General features: G+C 45.6%; 1 protein-coding gene across 5 annotated transcripts in view; it reads right to left on the reverse strand.

Moving 5' to 3' along the window:
- The window catches only part of LOC146340454 (uncharacterized), a 246,280-nt gene that overhangs the window by 80,469 nt on the left and 148,966 nt on the right, over positions 1-16,845 (reverse strand). For 2 of the 5 annotated variants that reach the window (XM_084803603.1, XM_084803602.1), the window contains one exon: positions 7,250-7,343. The exons of the other annotated variants lie outside the window; for them this stretch is intronic. In XM_084803603.1, coding sequence (XP_084659729.1) covers positions 7,250-7,343 — 94 coding nt within the window. The remainder of the gene's footprint in view (positions 1-7,249; positions 7,344-16,845) is intronic. 5 annotated transcript variants of the gene reach the window in all.

The raw sequence follows: 16,845 nt of genomic DNA on the forward strand, positions 1-16,845 counted from the left end.
CCAGAGTGAAGCACTTCCTAAGTCGCAATTGAGACACTTGCTAGACCCAAAAGGATAATCCTGATGCACTTCACTGTTCAAGCTACACAGGTCAAACTACAGGCAGTGTCTGCATGGCACAAGGCTTGGGAGACCTAATAAACTGCTCTGAGATTTTTTAAAGAAGACTGGGGTCAAAGAAATAAGACAGAGAAGATGTGTAAAGGTCCTTCAGCAAATGTGCCTCTTAACCATGCATATTTGTGACCAATGTGAACATAACAGAAGAAGAGCCATGCTGGATCAGACCAAAGGCTTATCTACTAGTCCATCATCCCGTTCCCACAGTGGCCAACCCGATGTCCATGGGCAGATAATGAGCATGATAGCATCCTCCTCATCTTCCCCAGCAACTGGTGGAGGTAATGTATGGCTGTGAGGAACAGTAGCCATCAGTAGCCTTCTCCTCCATGAATTTGTCTAATCCCCTTATAAAGCCATCCAAGTTGGTGGCCATCACTACATCTTGGGTTGCCGTGACAGGAGTGTTCGGTTAGCATATGAGGACTTGCATTCAAATGCCTTCTCAGCCATGAAATATACATAGCAACTGCCTGTGGTGGTGTTATTGTTGTTATTTATTCGATTTGTACCCAGCACTCAAGGCAGCCATTTTCCCCTGAAAGCCATTCTTGGACTTCTGGGGGATGCCTTGTTCAAATCGCGTTACCGTCAATTGCTTGAGTTGTCATTCTTCGGGGCTTATCTCTCTCCTCAAAGGATGTGTTTTGTCTCTAGTGCACATGCACACAAAGGTGTGCGCATGAACACTAATGTACCATGTAGTACCCAGCCTGCCATTTCCCTTGCTGAAGCTGCTGAGGTCTGTTCTGAACTGCTGATAACATGTTGTCAGATGTTTATGTTTTTCCAGTATATCCTGGCCCAGTGGTAGAGCACCTGCTTCTTCGTAAGCAGAAGGTCCCAGGTTCAATCCCCAGTATCTCCAGGTAGGGCTAGGAAAGAATCCTGCCTAAAACCCTGGAGAGCTGCTGTCAGTCAGTGCCAACAATGCTGAACTAGATTGTTTTCCGGGCCAAATTCAAGGTGTTGGTTTTGACCTTTAAAACCCTATACGGTTCCGGCCCAGCCTATCTTAAGGAGCGCCTCCAGCAACAGCAGACAGGCCGCTCAACAAGATCAGCCTTGGATGGCCTTCTCTCTCTGTCCCATCAGCCAGGACAGCTAGACTGGTGGGGACGAGGGAGAGGGCCTTTTCTGTGGTGGCCCCCACTCTGTGGAACTCCCTCCCTAGGGAACTCCACCATGCCCCCTCGTTAATGAGCTTCCGCCGTGCATTAAAAATGTGGTTGTTCAGGCAGGCATTTGGGGTGGGTTAGGGTATTTTAGAAAACATTTTTATTGTAGAATTTTATTGTTTTAAACTGTTTTATTGTGCACTGTACATCGCCCAGAGTGGCTGGGTGACCAGCCAGATGGGCGATTAATAAATTTAATAATAAATAAATAAATAAAGATGGACCAATGGTTTAGTATAAAACAGTTTCCAATGTTCCTAACCATGACCACCTCAGCCTTTAAACCAGTGGAGACAGGGCCATGGGAGAGTCAACTGATAAAACATCTCAGCAGGTGGTGAAGATGGGGGGTGGGTGGGGGGTGGATAGCAAACTGATCCTTGGTATGAGAATAGGGATGTTACAAGTATGTCCTTGTTTTCGTATCATTTTCTCTTGGTATAGCCTACTTTACTAGGAATGATATAAGGATTAACCACAGAAAGAAAAATTGAAGATTAGGTTTGGGTTGATTTCCATTCGATCTGCATTTTGACAAGAACTTACCAAATTCTCACTTCCTGAATCAATACACGAATCGGAGCACAGTTATCCTTTCGGATTTGCACTTCTTAGAATTTTGCCATGCCATTTCTCTGAACAAAAAATGCATACAAATGCATGTGCATATTAGGGAAAAGTGTGCACAGAAGTGCATATGTTACTGGGGGAAAACATACCAAAAAGCATTAGAGAAGGGGAAACCACCTACAAAAAATGGGTATAAAAATGCTGTAGTAGGAGAAATGCACAAAGAAATGTACAGAAATTTATACACATTTTTGCGCTAATGTTTTAGAAAAGAAGAAGCTGCAAGCTGATGTGGAAGTGGGATGGAATGAACTGAGGATTGGCAAAATTTGCAACTGAGATAAACTGGAATTGATTCATTTGTCCCGCCATGCTATAAATACAGTTTCTCCACTGAATGCAAGTCTGAGCCAAAAGTTATTTCAAAATAAATTTCCAACTCAAAATTTGAGGGTTCTTGGGGGGGGGATTCTCAATACTGCCCCCAGCCCATCTTTTTCACTGCCACCACTGCATCATCAGCATGATCATTCCTCCTCCTCCTCCTCCTCTATGGCTTGATATCATGAGATCTGGTGGCAGCAGCACCAGTCCTACTCCAAAATCGCAGTAGTGCTGAGTCTTTTTCTTTTTCTCCCAGGAAGTGTCTAACGGGAGGGCAGGAAGTATTGCTCTCACCCTGATTGGCTTGAGGATGACACCAAGTTAAGTCAGAGTGTGGGCAATGACTTCACTCTAGAGAATCCTGGGAGAAATAGAACAATGTCCATGAGCCACCAAGGCTTTGGGGAGCACCATCACCATTGGTGGTAAGTTCACAGCTGGCTTAACCCACTTTTGCCCCCTCCCCTGAATTTCACATCTGCAAATGGGGTGGTAAGATTGGGGAGGGGGATTTCAGTTCAACCCTGTATGTATTTCTAACTACCTCCCAGAAGATCTACAGCAATATTCCATATTGGATCCAGGATGTGCCTCATGGAATGTCCCTCCTCCTGCTATTTGGGGATCCCCCCTCCCACACACGCATGTGCGCACACACACACACACACCAAATCTCACCCGATTCATCAAGGTCTCCTGACTGTCTGTGAAGTATTTTTAGTGGTCTGCGCTCTGCCATGGGAAGGAGGGACGGGGAAGTCCACATCCACCAGCACAGTTGATCTGGATCCAACCCCCTGAAATATGCTCCCATCTTATCGGCCCAATAAAAAGAAGCACCCCTTCATTGCATGCTACAAGTGTTGAAAGAAGGTAGTATTGCAATTATGTAGCTGCTGTACCCAATTCTTTTTCTTGGGCACCATCAAATGAAGAGAAGGGCAATAGCTTAGTGCTAGCCCATATTTGCATACAAAGGATACAGGTTCAATCCCTGGTATCTCCAGGTAGGGCTGGGTAAACTCCTGCCTGAAACTCGGGCAAGACACTGCCAATCAGTGTATACAAAATGGGGCTCGATGAACCTTATGCGATCTGGTATAAGGGCACCATCCTATGCTCCTCAGCTGAATGCCAACTCTTGTGGATGTCCATCACACCCATAGCTACTGTAGTGCTATCTATGAGACCCTTGCATAATGAACATGCTTTAACTGCAAGCAGCTACTGTGAATGATCACTTTTTTCACCGCTACACAGTGCACTGATGGGTTCTCAAAAGGTAGCAAAAGGTAAACCACACACAACTTGCTATGATCTTAATTCAGGCTGTGTTGAGATTTCTCTGGATTTGCATTTGGGCTCAAAAGAAGAAGAAGAGGGGGAGGGGGGAAGAGGAGGAAACAGAAGAAGCATTAGAAGGAGGAGGACATAGACATTCTTAAAAGGTGTTAGCAACGTAGCCTTCATATGAAATATCCAGTCCAGAAATCCAGCCCAATGCATTCTGAGTTCTTTTTCAGAGAATTCTAAAACTATTACAGGGGAACAATGTCCTTTTCTTCCAACCTTCTGAACACTTTAATAAATTGCTGGATGCTTTTGAAATTATGACAAACTATTTCATATTAAAGACTACCTTTGTTGTGACTGTCCTTTTCATTTTTCCTGTGAAGCCCTCTTCACGTTTACTGAACTGTAAAAAAGTATTGTTCGGGTCTTGTATGTCCTGAATTTGGAACCATGCAAATTCCAATCCGTAAATATATCTTAGTGTGTTCATCTGAAATGGGCATGGCAATAACTGAGCCAAATGAGACTTTGGGGATGGGGGTGGGGAAATGAAAGTCACCCAAATCCAAAATAGTTGACATTTTATCCCAGTTTTCTACACAAAGGTGTGGTTGTATCCTCCCCCAATGGCACAGAGAATGCAGGTCAGTGCCATTACATTGCCACCTAGTGGTGAGAGTAGGAAAAGGGGGGAAGTGTTTAAATAAAGATGGATGTCTAGCCAGAACTGCCACTATCATTAAGATTGCAAAATCAAAATATTGGGGAAAGGGGGCATTTATGGCCAATATGTATTCAGAAACATGCATGGGTGGAATAAAGAATGCTGCATGAGGAGGAAGAAAAGTCTAGAGATGGGTGACTCTGTCAGCTTCAGTTTTTCTCAGCATCTCATTTTTCCAGTCTTAAATTTGGTCCATCCTGAACTTTGAGAAAACATTTGCATGAAATTTTTTACACAGTTTTGAGTGCATTTCTCCTAATACATGCCTTTTGGTATACAATTTTGCCTCATATACACTTCTTTGCTTGCAATGTTCTTAATGTAATGCTTTTGTAATATTATTTACACTCACATACATATTTCTGGGTGCAATTTCCCTCAATATACAATTTTTGTACACATATTTGGAGTGGAAAACTCCATTGCAAAATTTGGAGAATGGCAAATTTTGAAGGATAACTGAGTTTCGGTTCTGATATTGGTTCTAAAGTGTTAAATTGGGTAAGTTGAAGTTAAAATGAGAATGGAAGGAATTTATCCTCCATCCCAAAGGGCCTAGATAAGCAAAGAGTTATGAACATGTCAACTACCTACTGCAGGTGTGTCTTTAATAGCAGCTTGATCTTCAGACATTAGCAAGTGCTTATATTCATCTCCATGCCAAGAAAAGCTTCATCTGCTGATTTCCGCACATCAGGCTACTGTTAAAAGCATAAGAGCAGGACAGGTCATGTTGTTCAGGTCAGTTGGCAGGCCTAGGTAAGCACTGCCCAAATAATAGGCAGCGGGAAACTAAGCAAATGGAACTCATCTGTTTCAAGGTAAAGGCATTAAGTTACCTCCTGTTCTTTAGCTGGTTCTTCAAGCAGTGGCTTTTGATGGGAGCCAGGAGTGCTAAATCATACGCTTTAGTGTGAATACTGCCCAGGACAAGCCAAGGGCATCTATAAACGTACCAGGTTGGGATGACATGCTCTCTAGTTCGGAGGTCAGTAGCTGGCACTGAAGCCTGGAGGACAGCAGGCAGAAGGGGCGGTTGCTCAGTGCCGCACCCATCTCTCCCTCCCCCATTTCATGGCCCCACTTGCCAGTGGTGGAGCTGGAAGCAGGGTCATGTTGTTGACTTTCAGGAGAGCAAGCATTTTGGGGGGTAGGGGGGCAAGTTTGCTAGCAGTGCTGCTCTACTGCCATTTTCTCCCCAGAAGTCTCAATGTTATGTCATCATGCAGCATCATAAGATGAGCTCTGCTGGGTCAGACCAAAGGTCTATGTCATCCAACATCCTGCTTCCCACAGTGGCCAACCAGACGCCTATGGGAAGCCCACAAGCAGGACATGAGAGCAATCACCCTCTGCTGCTGTTGTTTCTGGAGGCATGGCACCTCTCATACTGGATCCAGCAGTGAGCTATTGATAGCCTCATCCTCCATGAATTTGTCTAACCCCTTCTAAAGCCGTCTAAGTTGGTGGCTATCACCACATCTTGGGGTAGTGAATTCAGGAGCAGTGTGAATAAGGGCTTCCAAGTGTGTTCACACCACAGACTTGTAGAAATGCATTACAATATTGGGGCCTGTTTTATTTTTGACCCCTTTCTTAATCATCTATAGCATGGAATTTGCCTTCTGCACAGCTGTCACATACCGGTTGGCATTTTCATTGAGATCTCCACCATGACCCCAAGATTCCTTTCCTGGTCACTCACTGCCAGCTCAGTATATATGTGACATTGGGGTTTCCCCCACCACCCCCATGCACATTTATTTATTTATTTATTTATTTCTCTACTGCCCAATAGCTGAAGCTCTCTGGGTGATTCACAGAAATTAAGACCACAAAGTACAAGCTAAAACAATATAAAATGTGAAAGCTTAAAACCACAGTATAAAAGTACAACCAGAATAAAACCTAGTGACAATGCAGAGATTTAAAACACAGATTTAAATCAGCAGAGCGCAATCCCATGGCCGCTAGGCGGCCATAGGATATGTCGGTTTCTGGGAACTGACCTCGGAGCCCACGCTCCGAGGTCAGTTCCCGGAGAACCGACCTCCCCCACCCACCCCCCACGCTGCCTTGCAGGCAGCTCAGAACGGCCCCATGCTCTACGCTCAGAGGAAGAGCCTGGAGTGGCAAAAATGGGTCGTTCCGGGGCAGGGACGGAAATGCGAGTATGACACATCGTATGTGTCATCCAGCAGCTGCTTCTCCCACTCCTCCTTCTCACAGTTAGACAGCCAAAATCGGTTGTCTAGCCGCAAATGCAGGGCAGCTGAAGTGCAGAGGGGATGATCCCCTCCATGCTTCTCCTGCCCTGCATTGGATAGGCAGTTGCCTCCAAGTTCAGAGGTGGCTGCCTATCCCCATAGGATTGCGCCCTAGATCACTTCACATTTACTTACATTGAATCACATTTGCCATTTAATTGCCCATTCACCCAGTCCAGAGAGGTACTTCTGGAGCTCCTCCCAACCCATTTCTTTTTTGCCACCCTGAATAATGTGGTGTTGTCAGCAAACATGGCCACCTCACTGCTTATTTGTTCATTTATGAAGAAGTTAAAAACCACTGGTCCTTCTAATAGAGATCCATAGGGGATCTTGCATCCCTTCATTGTGATATCTGACCATTTATTCCCACTCTTTGCTACCTGTTCTTTAACAAGCTACCAATTCATAACAGGCATTCATCCCATGGTTACTAATTTTTCTCAGGAGCTTTGGATTTTGTCCAAAACATTTTTGAAAGTCCAAGTATACAATGTCTACTGCAGCCTTCCCCAACCTGGTGCCCTTCACATGTTTTGGACTGCAACTCCCATCAGCCCCAACCACAATGAGCATTGGTCAGGGATGCTGGGCATTGTATTCCCAAACAGGAGAGCACCATGTTAAGGAAGGCTGGTTTACTGAACCACTCCTACCCACACAGTTATTTGCACTCCTGGAGAACTCTAAACGGATAATGATGCAGGACTTACCTTTGCAGAAGCCATGTTGATTCCCAGCAAGGGACTTTGAGAAAAGCAAATGAAAGTCATCAGCTGCTGAGTGCCACCAGGATGCATACTGCCACTGCAAAATAGGTGGCGGCAGAGAAACAGGGGAGCCAAGGTGATTCGGGAGAACTTTTCTTGCCCAATTCCCAACCCCATCCCAAATTTGAGCTGAAAGCTCCTATAACTCAGCCCTCATATTGGTCTCTTGACTAGGCTAAACAGAAGATCAGGCTCAGGGAGACATCATCAGCTGGCATCCTTGGATGACTGCCAAAGATTCAGCATCCTGGGAGGCCCCACTACCACCCAGTACAGTGAAGGAGGAGTAACAGTCACTGCTCTCTCTCTCTCTCTCTCTCTCTCTCTCTCGACTCTCTTTCTCTCTCCTTGGATGGAAGGGAGAATTGGTCTCCCCTGCAAGGAGTTGAGAAGGGAGGGCAGGCAGGCAGCAGAAGGCATCTTGTTGAAATCCCCTGAAACCTGAAACAGGCCCTGGTCAGGTTCCTTGTATTTATACAAGACCTGACCAATCCAAAGTCTTCATACTGCCTGCCAATTGCAGAGGCTGTTGCTCGCACCCCAGTGCCCTTCTGAATCTGGGAAAGGCTGTAACTTCAGCGGACAGAAAATCCCCATTAGCTCACCCAGCCAGATTCTTTCCAACCTGACAAAGCACTCACTTGTTGTGCCCTAGCATGAGAATAAGTCCAACATTTAAAACAAATTCCCACCCAGTCATTGGGTCAAAGGTCACAAGGCTTTGGAGAACTGCTCGGAGTGAAGTAATGGATGGTTGTGAATAGTCACAAGGGATGCAGGGCAGTGAAAGGAGGAAGATCGGGTGAGCTATTACATTTTCGCAAATCCCCGGGTAATCCCGCCTCCCCTTTCCTGAGTTTCAACCAAGACCGGAAATAGCAACATTTCCTGAGAAAGTTTGCTCCCAGGGGAATTCCAGGTTGATCTGAAAGACAGCAGCACTTCTGACAGAAAGCCAGTTGGGTTCTTTTGAACTGGAGAACTTTTCTTCCCAATGCAAAACACTGCACAATTCCACATTTTGCAGCAATGAACAAGCCAGGATGAGAAGAAGCGAAGGCAACAAAAGAATGCGGGTGGATTCATATGCCTGTGGGTTTTTCCCTCCATTGTGAGGTGGGTTTTGCAAATCACTAAGTGGTGCAATTTCCACAGAATGGTTTACAGAGGCCCAAAGAAACACAGACCAGATTTAGCAGTGTGGTGGCTTCAGGAAATTCCACCCCCCTCCCATCCTAAATTCTCTGCAGAGAGAGAGAGAGAGAGATCAACTTCAACTTCACATATGCATCATTTTCTAGTTGCGGGGGGTGGGAGGGGCGTCATTTTGACCCAGTCATGTTTCCTGGAATGAACAGAGTGGGAATTAATCTCTGGTTATATCCAAATACAACAGTTCAGGGTTCTTTTTCATCACTGGATAGAATTTTATGTTCTAAAAAAAAAGTCATATTCTGCCTGATAACGTGAAGGACCTAATAATATATCAACTAAAGGATCAGAAGCACCAAATACATGAGAGGTTACTGAAAATGAACACAACCGCATTTGAAAAGTTCACTAATACAGCTGTGCAAAATTACCACAAGAAACAAGGATATAGATGTAACTAACTTTAATTAAAGGTAAAGGTGTCCCCAACCAGTCGTGTCCGACTCTAGGGTGCAGTGCTCATCCCTGTTTCTAAGCCGAAGAGCCAGCGCTGTCCGAAGATGCTTCCGTGGTCATGTGGCCAGCATGACTGAACACCGAGGTGCACGGAACACTGTTACCTTTCCCGCCGAGGCGGTACCTGTTTATCTACTTGCAATTTCTTGCTTTCAAACTGCTAGGTTGGCAGGAAACTTTAATTAAAACAAGTTTAATTTAATGAACTGGTCATGATTGTGAAGCATTTTTTTTAAAAAAAGTGGTGACGTGTGAGTCCCCATTAAACAAAGGCGAATGGTCTCATCCCTCACCTCCCTGAAAATGCAACCCCATGTCAATTCCTGGGGAAAACATTGGGTGACATGGATGCAGATGACTTTCACAACCATGACGACTGTAAACCTGCTAGTTTTGTTTGTTGTTGAAACAAAGCTTGACATCGCTTTATTTATTTATTTATTTAATTTCTATACCGCCCAATAGCTGAAGCTCTCTGGGCGGTTTACAAAAATTAAAACCAAACACACAATAAAACAATTTAAAATATATAGAACATTAAAACCACAATATAACAATACAACCACAATAAAATCTAGCAGCAGTGCAGGAGTTTAAAATACAGATTTAAAACAGCAAAGATAAAAATTTAGAAAGCTAAAATGCCTGGGAAAATAAAAAGGTCTTCACCTGGCGCCGAAAGGAATATAATGTAGGCGCCAGGCGAACCTCACTAGGGAGCTCATTCCAGAGCCGGGGTGCCACAGCAGAAAAAGCCCTCCTCCTAGTAGCCACCCGCCTCACTTCCTTTGGCAGGGGCTCACGGAGAAGGGCCGCCGATGATGATCTTAAGGTCCGGGCAGGCACATATGGGAGGAGGCAATCCTTCAGGTAACCTGGCCCCAAGCCGTTAAGGGCTTTAAATGTTAACACCAGCACTTTGAATCGGGCCCGGAAATGGACTGGCAGCCAGTGCAGCTGAAAAAGTACTGGCGTAATATGAGCTCGCAGGCCAGTCCCTGTTAACAATCTTGCTGCCCTATTTTGGACCAGCTGAAGTTTCTGGACCATTTTCAAAGGCAGCCCCACATATAACACATTGCAGTAATCCAGACGAGAAGTTATCAGAGCATGGATAACTGTAGCTAGGCTATCTCTGTCCAGATAAGGGCGTAGTCGGTATACCAGCCTAAGCTGATAAAAAGTGCTCTGTGCCACTGAGTTCACCTGTGCCTCAAGTGACAGTTGTGGGTCCAAGAGTACCCCCAAACTACGAACCTGATCCTTTAGGGGGAGTGCAACCCCCTCCAGAACAGGTTGAATACCACCTAGCCGGGCAGAAGAACCACCCACTAACAGTACCTCCATCTTGTCTGGATTGAGTTTCAGTTTATTGGCCCTCATCCAGTCCATTACCGTGCCCAGGCACTGGTTCAGAACAGCCACTGCCTCACCTGGTTTTGATGAGAAAGAGAGGTAGAGCTGGGTGTCATCCGCATATTGATGGCACCTCAGCCCACACCTCCGGATAACCTCCCCCAGTGGTTTCATGTAGATGTTAAACAGCATGGGGGATAAAAGAGAGCTCTGTGGAACCCCATGGCACAATTGCCATGGCACAGAGCAATAATCCCCCAGCACCACCTTCTGGAATCGGCCATCCAAGTAGGAGCGGAACCACTGTAGTGCAGTGCCTCCAACTCCCAACCCAGACAACCTATCCAGAAGGATACCATGGTCGATGGTATCGAAAGCCGCTGAGAGGTCCAGGAGAATCAACAGGGTCGCACTCCCCCTGTCCCTCCCCCTCTTGCGACCTGCTCCAGAAAAACGTAATCATGCCAAAATCAATGGGGCCAGATCATCACAGCTCATTTAAGTCCAATTGATTTCAATAGGCTTTAAGTGTGGCCAACTTTCTTTGAATAGGAGCCAAAGCCTGGAACTTTTGGAAATCCACATTCTGCAACACAAATTACATCCCATGCAGAAATCTGTGCATCTAGGTTGACAGAGAAAAAACATAGCAGGCTATGGGAAAATGTTCAGTCAACTTAACCTCTAAGTCCTCCTGACTGTCCATTTATCTTTGGGTCAGCCCAGACTTTAGCAATTATCAATCATCCTTAGGCAAAAGGGTTCCTTTAGTTTTCTTTGAAGCAGCCAATCCTTTGATTAAAAGGTGAGAGTTAACAGTTCCAATTATTAACCTGAAAGGTTTACTTAGGCAGAGAATGAATAGCACAAATTTGTTAATTATTGCTATTATTGATAATTGTTTAATGAAGCGGGAGAATAATATCTTAAATGTCAAAGTTCCTTTTTTAATTGCCACCGATGAGGCTCAAGAATCATCACGTTGGTCCTCCAAAAAAACCTGTATACAAATCTAATTTTAAATGCCCTGGGAAAACCTGGAGATATTTTTAGAAAATGCAAAGCATTTACGTTTGCTACTGTGTGGATGGTTCAAAAGACAGAAAACGCTTATAAGGAATTTATTATGAGCTTTTTATTATTGTTTTCTTTACCAAAGTCATTACTGAGGTTTACTTCAGTAATATGATTTATTCACAATGAGAGATCATAGTAGTTAAAACAAAACAAAAGTTAAAACATCAGCATGAAAGGGGTTGTTTTATCTCATAGTGTTGCCAGGGTTATGCGTTTCTGAGATGGTATACTTGTTTTAATGATTTGTTGTTGTTTTTGTAGGTTCTATAAGTCAGACGGGGAGTCTGGTTGGCTGAAAAGTGGAATAAAACTGCTTAACATACATACACACACTCATACATACAAATATCCATGGGAAGTGTATAGAATGTAAGAGAGGGATTCTGAACATGTCCTCACAGTCAGATATGGGGTGCCTCCAGAAAGACATCTCCTAGCACTACCAGTCTAAGACACTGGGTACTTCTAGATGGAAGGGTCCTAGCACTAACAATGAGAAGGCATTTGTGTAGTTATTCCATCTTCTCTTCCTTACTGGATTTTTCATGATAAGAAAAAAGAGAGGAAGCAGTGGGAAAACATGGGAGGATTACAAGTGGAAAATGGTGATGATGATAATGATGTCATCTGTACCCCCACCACCAGTAAAATCCCATGAATGAGGCAGGGTGATTGTACATTAAGAGCCTCATCTAGAAGCACCCATTGTGCAGCTATTCTCTCTTTTCCTCCTGAATAGACTTGTTTGTGGAAAGACAAAAGACTGAAGAAGCAGTGAGAAAACACAGGTTCCCAGGTGGAAGACAATGATGTGTGGACTGCTGCAAAATTCCATGAATGAGGCAATGAGATTGGATGATAAAAGTCTCATCTGGAAGCACCCATAGACTCAGTGGGGTGCCTTCACAACAGCCATTGTTATTCAGCTGATACAGCTTCCCATCTCTAAATAAGAGCGATAATGGTCACCAATATGCCTAGGGGTTGCGAACTTGATTTCAAAGATACAGACCTCTTCAGGATAGAAGGAGCCAGCATTGCAGCCTAGTGGATTGGAGGCAAAGCCTAGAAGAACTTGGCAGGTCAAGGATGAAGGCAGGATGTAATCTGGCTTAACTGGAGCTGAGACTGAGTTAGTGCAAAATCTGTTTGGTCACCAGTGAAGCCAAAATGAAATTTAGTGGCCTATGAATGGAGCCCAGGATAATCTAGTGGATCATGGATAGAGCTTAGTGGAATCCAGAGTTTACAGGTTCTTCAGTTCCCAGTAGGGCCTACCTAACAGAACACTGGTTTTATTGGCTAGAAACTCTATACTTTCTGTCATAGTGATCCTGTGAGGACTAGATTGAATAGATATCCATTGCCACAGCCAAATATTTTATCACCATGAAGAAGAATCCAGAAGGATGAGGGAAACATCCTGAGATGTTTGGTACTGGGATGTGGGGGGGAGGGATATTGATGAGGAATAAGCAACTCAAATGCAGACTGTGAACTGCTTAAAAAAAAAAGTAGTCTCCAAGTGACTTTGGGCATTAATAAATGTGGGGAAGAACAGGAAGTGCACTCACCATTCTCTACATTTGTCTTGTCATGTCTGAAATGGAACCTGTTGTGAACAGCCCAGAGAGCTTCGGTTATTGGCTGCTATAGAAACGTAATGAAATAAATATTCACAGATTTCTCCCCATCATGAGATGTACAAATTGTCTCCATGTTTAAAGTTGAGGTCAGAGAAGGTATTTATGGACTCCACTTCAGAAAACTTCCTGTTTTCCTCACATCTGGTCACATCCAAAACCTGTTTTATAGGGAAGCCATATGACCAGCAGCTTCACCGATACATATGAAGTGATGGTATCACTTCAGACTGCAGGAGGGCAAGTCATATCTGAACAAAAAAAACATTCAAAACTTGCATTCCATGTGAAATCAAGGCTAGAACGGTTTCCCTGATCTGCTAGCTTTCTATGTGCAGGAAGGAGCTCAGTTTTGTTTTTAATGTGGGGGAAGCATTCAACCATTTAATCCTATACCAGTATGAGGTCAAATCCAACAACAGATACACCTCACAGAGCTGCTGGTCAGATAGAGCAGACCTTAGATTGTTGTAGGAAAGTTCCAGAATTAAAGACAATGGTTTTAAAGCCAATGGCTTTGGCTTTCTAAGTGATTAAGGGCACAACCCTATGAAGATAGACGGCCTGCTCCAAACTCGGAGGCGACTGCCTATCCAATGCAGGGCAGGAGAAGCATTGAGGGGATCATTCCCTCCACGCTTCAGCTACCCTGCATTTGCAGCTAGACAGCCAATTTCGGCTGTCTAGCTGTGGGAGGGCAGAGCGGGGGAGGAGGCTGCTGGACAACACATAGGATGTGTCATACTGGCATTTCCTCCCTCCCCCCCCAGAAAGCCCTCCCCCAGCACACCCCATTTTGGCCGCTCCACACTCCTCTTGCGAGCATGGAGCACGGGGCTGTTCTGCGCTGCCTGCGAGGCAGCGTGGAAGGGAGGAAGGTCAGTTCTCTGGGAACAGACCTCGAAGCACGGGCTCCGAGGTCAGTTCCTGGAAAACCAGATATCCTATGGCCATCTAGCCGCTGACTAGCGGCCATAGGATTGCTCCCTAAATTTATTTATTTTGAAAGAAACAAAAATGAAAACAAAGTGTTTTAACTCCGTAAAGCTGAGATTTGTCAGTTTGGCTTAATGCTCTCCCTACCTTGAGAACTGTAGTATGTAGAGCATGCAGCACATGTCCAGACACCGTTGAGGTGATTATTAATACACATCAGACATATAGACATGCCCAAATACTCCATTTATAGGCTCCACAGATTACCACAGATTAAGTAAAAACTATAAAGAGTCTTGTGGAAACTTAAAGGCTAACAGATTTATGGTAGCATATGCTTTGGTAGACTGGAGTTCTCTTCACCAGATGCCATAAGGCAGTTCTTTTTCTAAAACAAAAAAATTCTGTGACAGACTAAATATGACTATCCCTCTCTGGAAGCAGATTATGGAGTGGTTTCCTTTTTCTATTATGTTTAATTGAGATCTTGGGGACACAGCACTCTGGGCAACATTGCACAAAAAGACAGAGCCCAGGCGGGCTGATGGGTGTTGAATTTGCTTTAGAGCTGTGAGTTCTGGGTTCAAATCCCAGCTCAGCCATGGAGCAGCCTTCGGTAACTTGCAATATCCACATCAGTACCATCTCTGCTTGTAAAATAGGGATCATGCTGACCTACCTCAGAGGATGGCAGTTAGCCTGAATAAGACATGGGCCACCAGTGGGTAAGGAAAACATCTGAATGCATGCCATGTGTAAGAAAGAAAGAAAGAAAGAAAGAAAGAAAGAAAGAAAGAAAGAAAGAAAGAAAATGCTCAGCTCTACCACTGAATACCACTGTCCCCTCTTCTGACCCTGCCATCTACATGTCCCCTCCATATGTTGCAATAGGCAGGACTCTCGGTGGGGGTCGGAGCCTGAGAACAGTTCTGGGAGAAGAGTGGGCAGGAGAAGCCCTGGCCCCTTGTCTCCTGAAACATCTGGGATTTTCACAGTGTAAACCATGGATGGCTGAATTGCAATCTGGCCACACTAGATAACGGCTGGAAGGCAAGGTGGACTTTTTGCTAACAGTCCCAAGGTCCCAAGACATGGTCTGAAGGCATGTGAGGCAGTCACCTTGCTGAAGCTAAGCAGGTCTGGGTCTGGTCAGTAGGGGTGGACGAAAGTCACTTACCTGTCCTCGAAGGACATTCGCGGTGGGGGGGAGGCGCTTCGCTGGTCCCCCCGCGAAGTTCAGGCCGGGGGGGGGAGGCTTCCCGCCTCGGCCCGGCCGAAATTCAGGCCGGGGAGGAGGCTTCCCGCCTCGCCCGGCCGAAATTCAGGCCGGGGAGGAGGCTTCCCGCCTCGCCCGGCCGCGAACGCGGAAGTTAAAAAAAAAAAAACAAAAAACGCCCCCTGATAGGCTACGTGACGATTCACGTAGCCTATCACGGCTAGATCTGCAAAGTCAGCCGTGATAGGCTACGTCAATCATCACGTAGCCTATCACGGGTGACTTTAAAAAATAAAATAAAAGCGCGTACGCGAATGGCGGCCCCCATAGGGAGCCGCCACTCGCGTTCCTTATTTAGTTGCTGTAGTCTATGTAAATGTTTACGTAGACTACGGCGAAAATAAGGGCAACGCAAATAGCGTTGCCCTTATTTTCACCGTAGTCTACGTAAATCTTTATGTAGACTACAGCGACCAAATAAGGAAGGGGAATGGCGGCTCCCTATGGGGGCCGCCATTATCCGTACACACTTTTTTTTTTTTTTAAAGTCACCCGTGATAGGCTACATGACGATTGACGTAGCCTATCACGGCTGACTTTGGAAATCTAGCCATGATAGGCTACGTGAATTGTCACGTAGCCTATCAGGGGGCGTTTGTTTTTTTTTTCTTTCATTGCAATGGCGGCGGCGGCAGCCGGTCAAAAGACCGGCTGCCGCTCCCGCCCCGCTCGAACACCCGCCGAACCGCCGGCTGGACCCGCCGCCAGGAGGGACATTCGGCGAAGGTAAGTCCCGTCCCGGGGGGGGGTGCGGGGGGCGGGGGGGTGCGGAGGATTTCTCCCCGAAACTTGTTCGGGGGACTGAACACGTTGGCGCTTGGCCCCCCGAAGTTTCGGGGAGAAATTCTCTGCCAACCCTACTGGTCAGTGCTTGGAGGGGAGACCACCTGGGAACCACATGTACCCACCTTGAGTTCCACAAAGGAAGAAAGGGGGATATCTGTGTGTCTAACTAACTAACTAACTAACTAACTAACTAACTAACTAACTAACAGATAGTTCTAAAACAGGGGTGTTGAATCTCAGTCCTGGGGTCCCAAACCAGCCCTCCAGCATTCCCCTGATAGCCATTCCCCATCCCTCTGGCCCCACCACTTACCCTAGATCATCAGTCATTTGGTGGCTTCCTGGCTTTTGCGCATGCACACACACACACACACACACACACACCAGTTCTAAAAGGTCAAAATGCCTCTCCTATGGCTTAGGTCCTATGGCAGTAAGATTGTCTAGATAAAATATGCTCGCATTTTTTGAAGTTGGGTCCAATTTTCCAGCTTTGGCCCTGCTCCTTTTACCCCACCCACCCCTGGAATGCGGCTCCCGAGAGCTTCTCTACAATTGAATGAAAGAGGCTTGACACCCCTGTTCTGGCTTAAATGAGTATGACTCTCTTATAGCAGGCCTGTCCATCTTGTGACCCCCTCAAGCCAAATGCATCCCACCAGGTAGCTATGGTTGACGCCCACCAGAAGTTCTGTAAACCTCCTGGGGTTTTGGTGCCTGCCTGGAGCTGTGAAAAACAGCAAGGAGCACCGATTGTCACTGTCTGACTTGGTGAGTCCCAAATGGAGCCTGTTTGT

The sequence above is a fragment of the Heloderma suspectum genome, chromosome 6 (assembly GCF_057233095.1).
Source record: "Heloderma suspectum isolate Gila_16-S chromosome 6, 16-S_ref, whole genome shotgun sequence".
NCBI classification, from domain to species: domain Eukaryota; kingdom Metazoa; phylum Chordata; class Lepidosauria; order Squamata; family Helodermatidae; genus Heloderma; species Heloderma suspectum.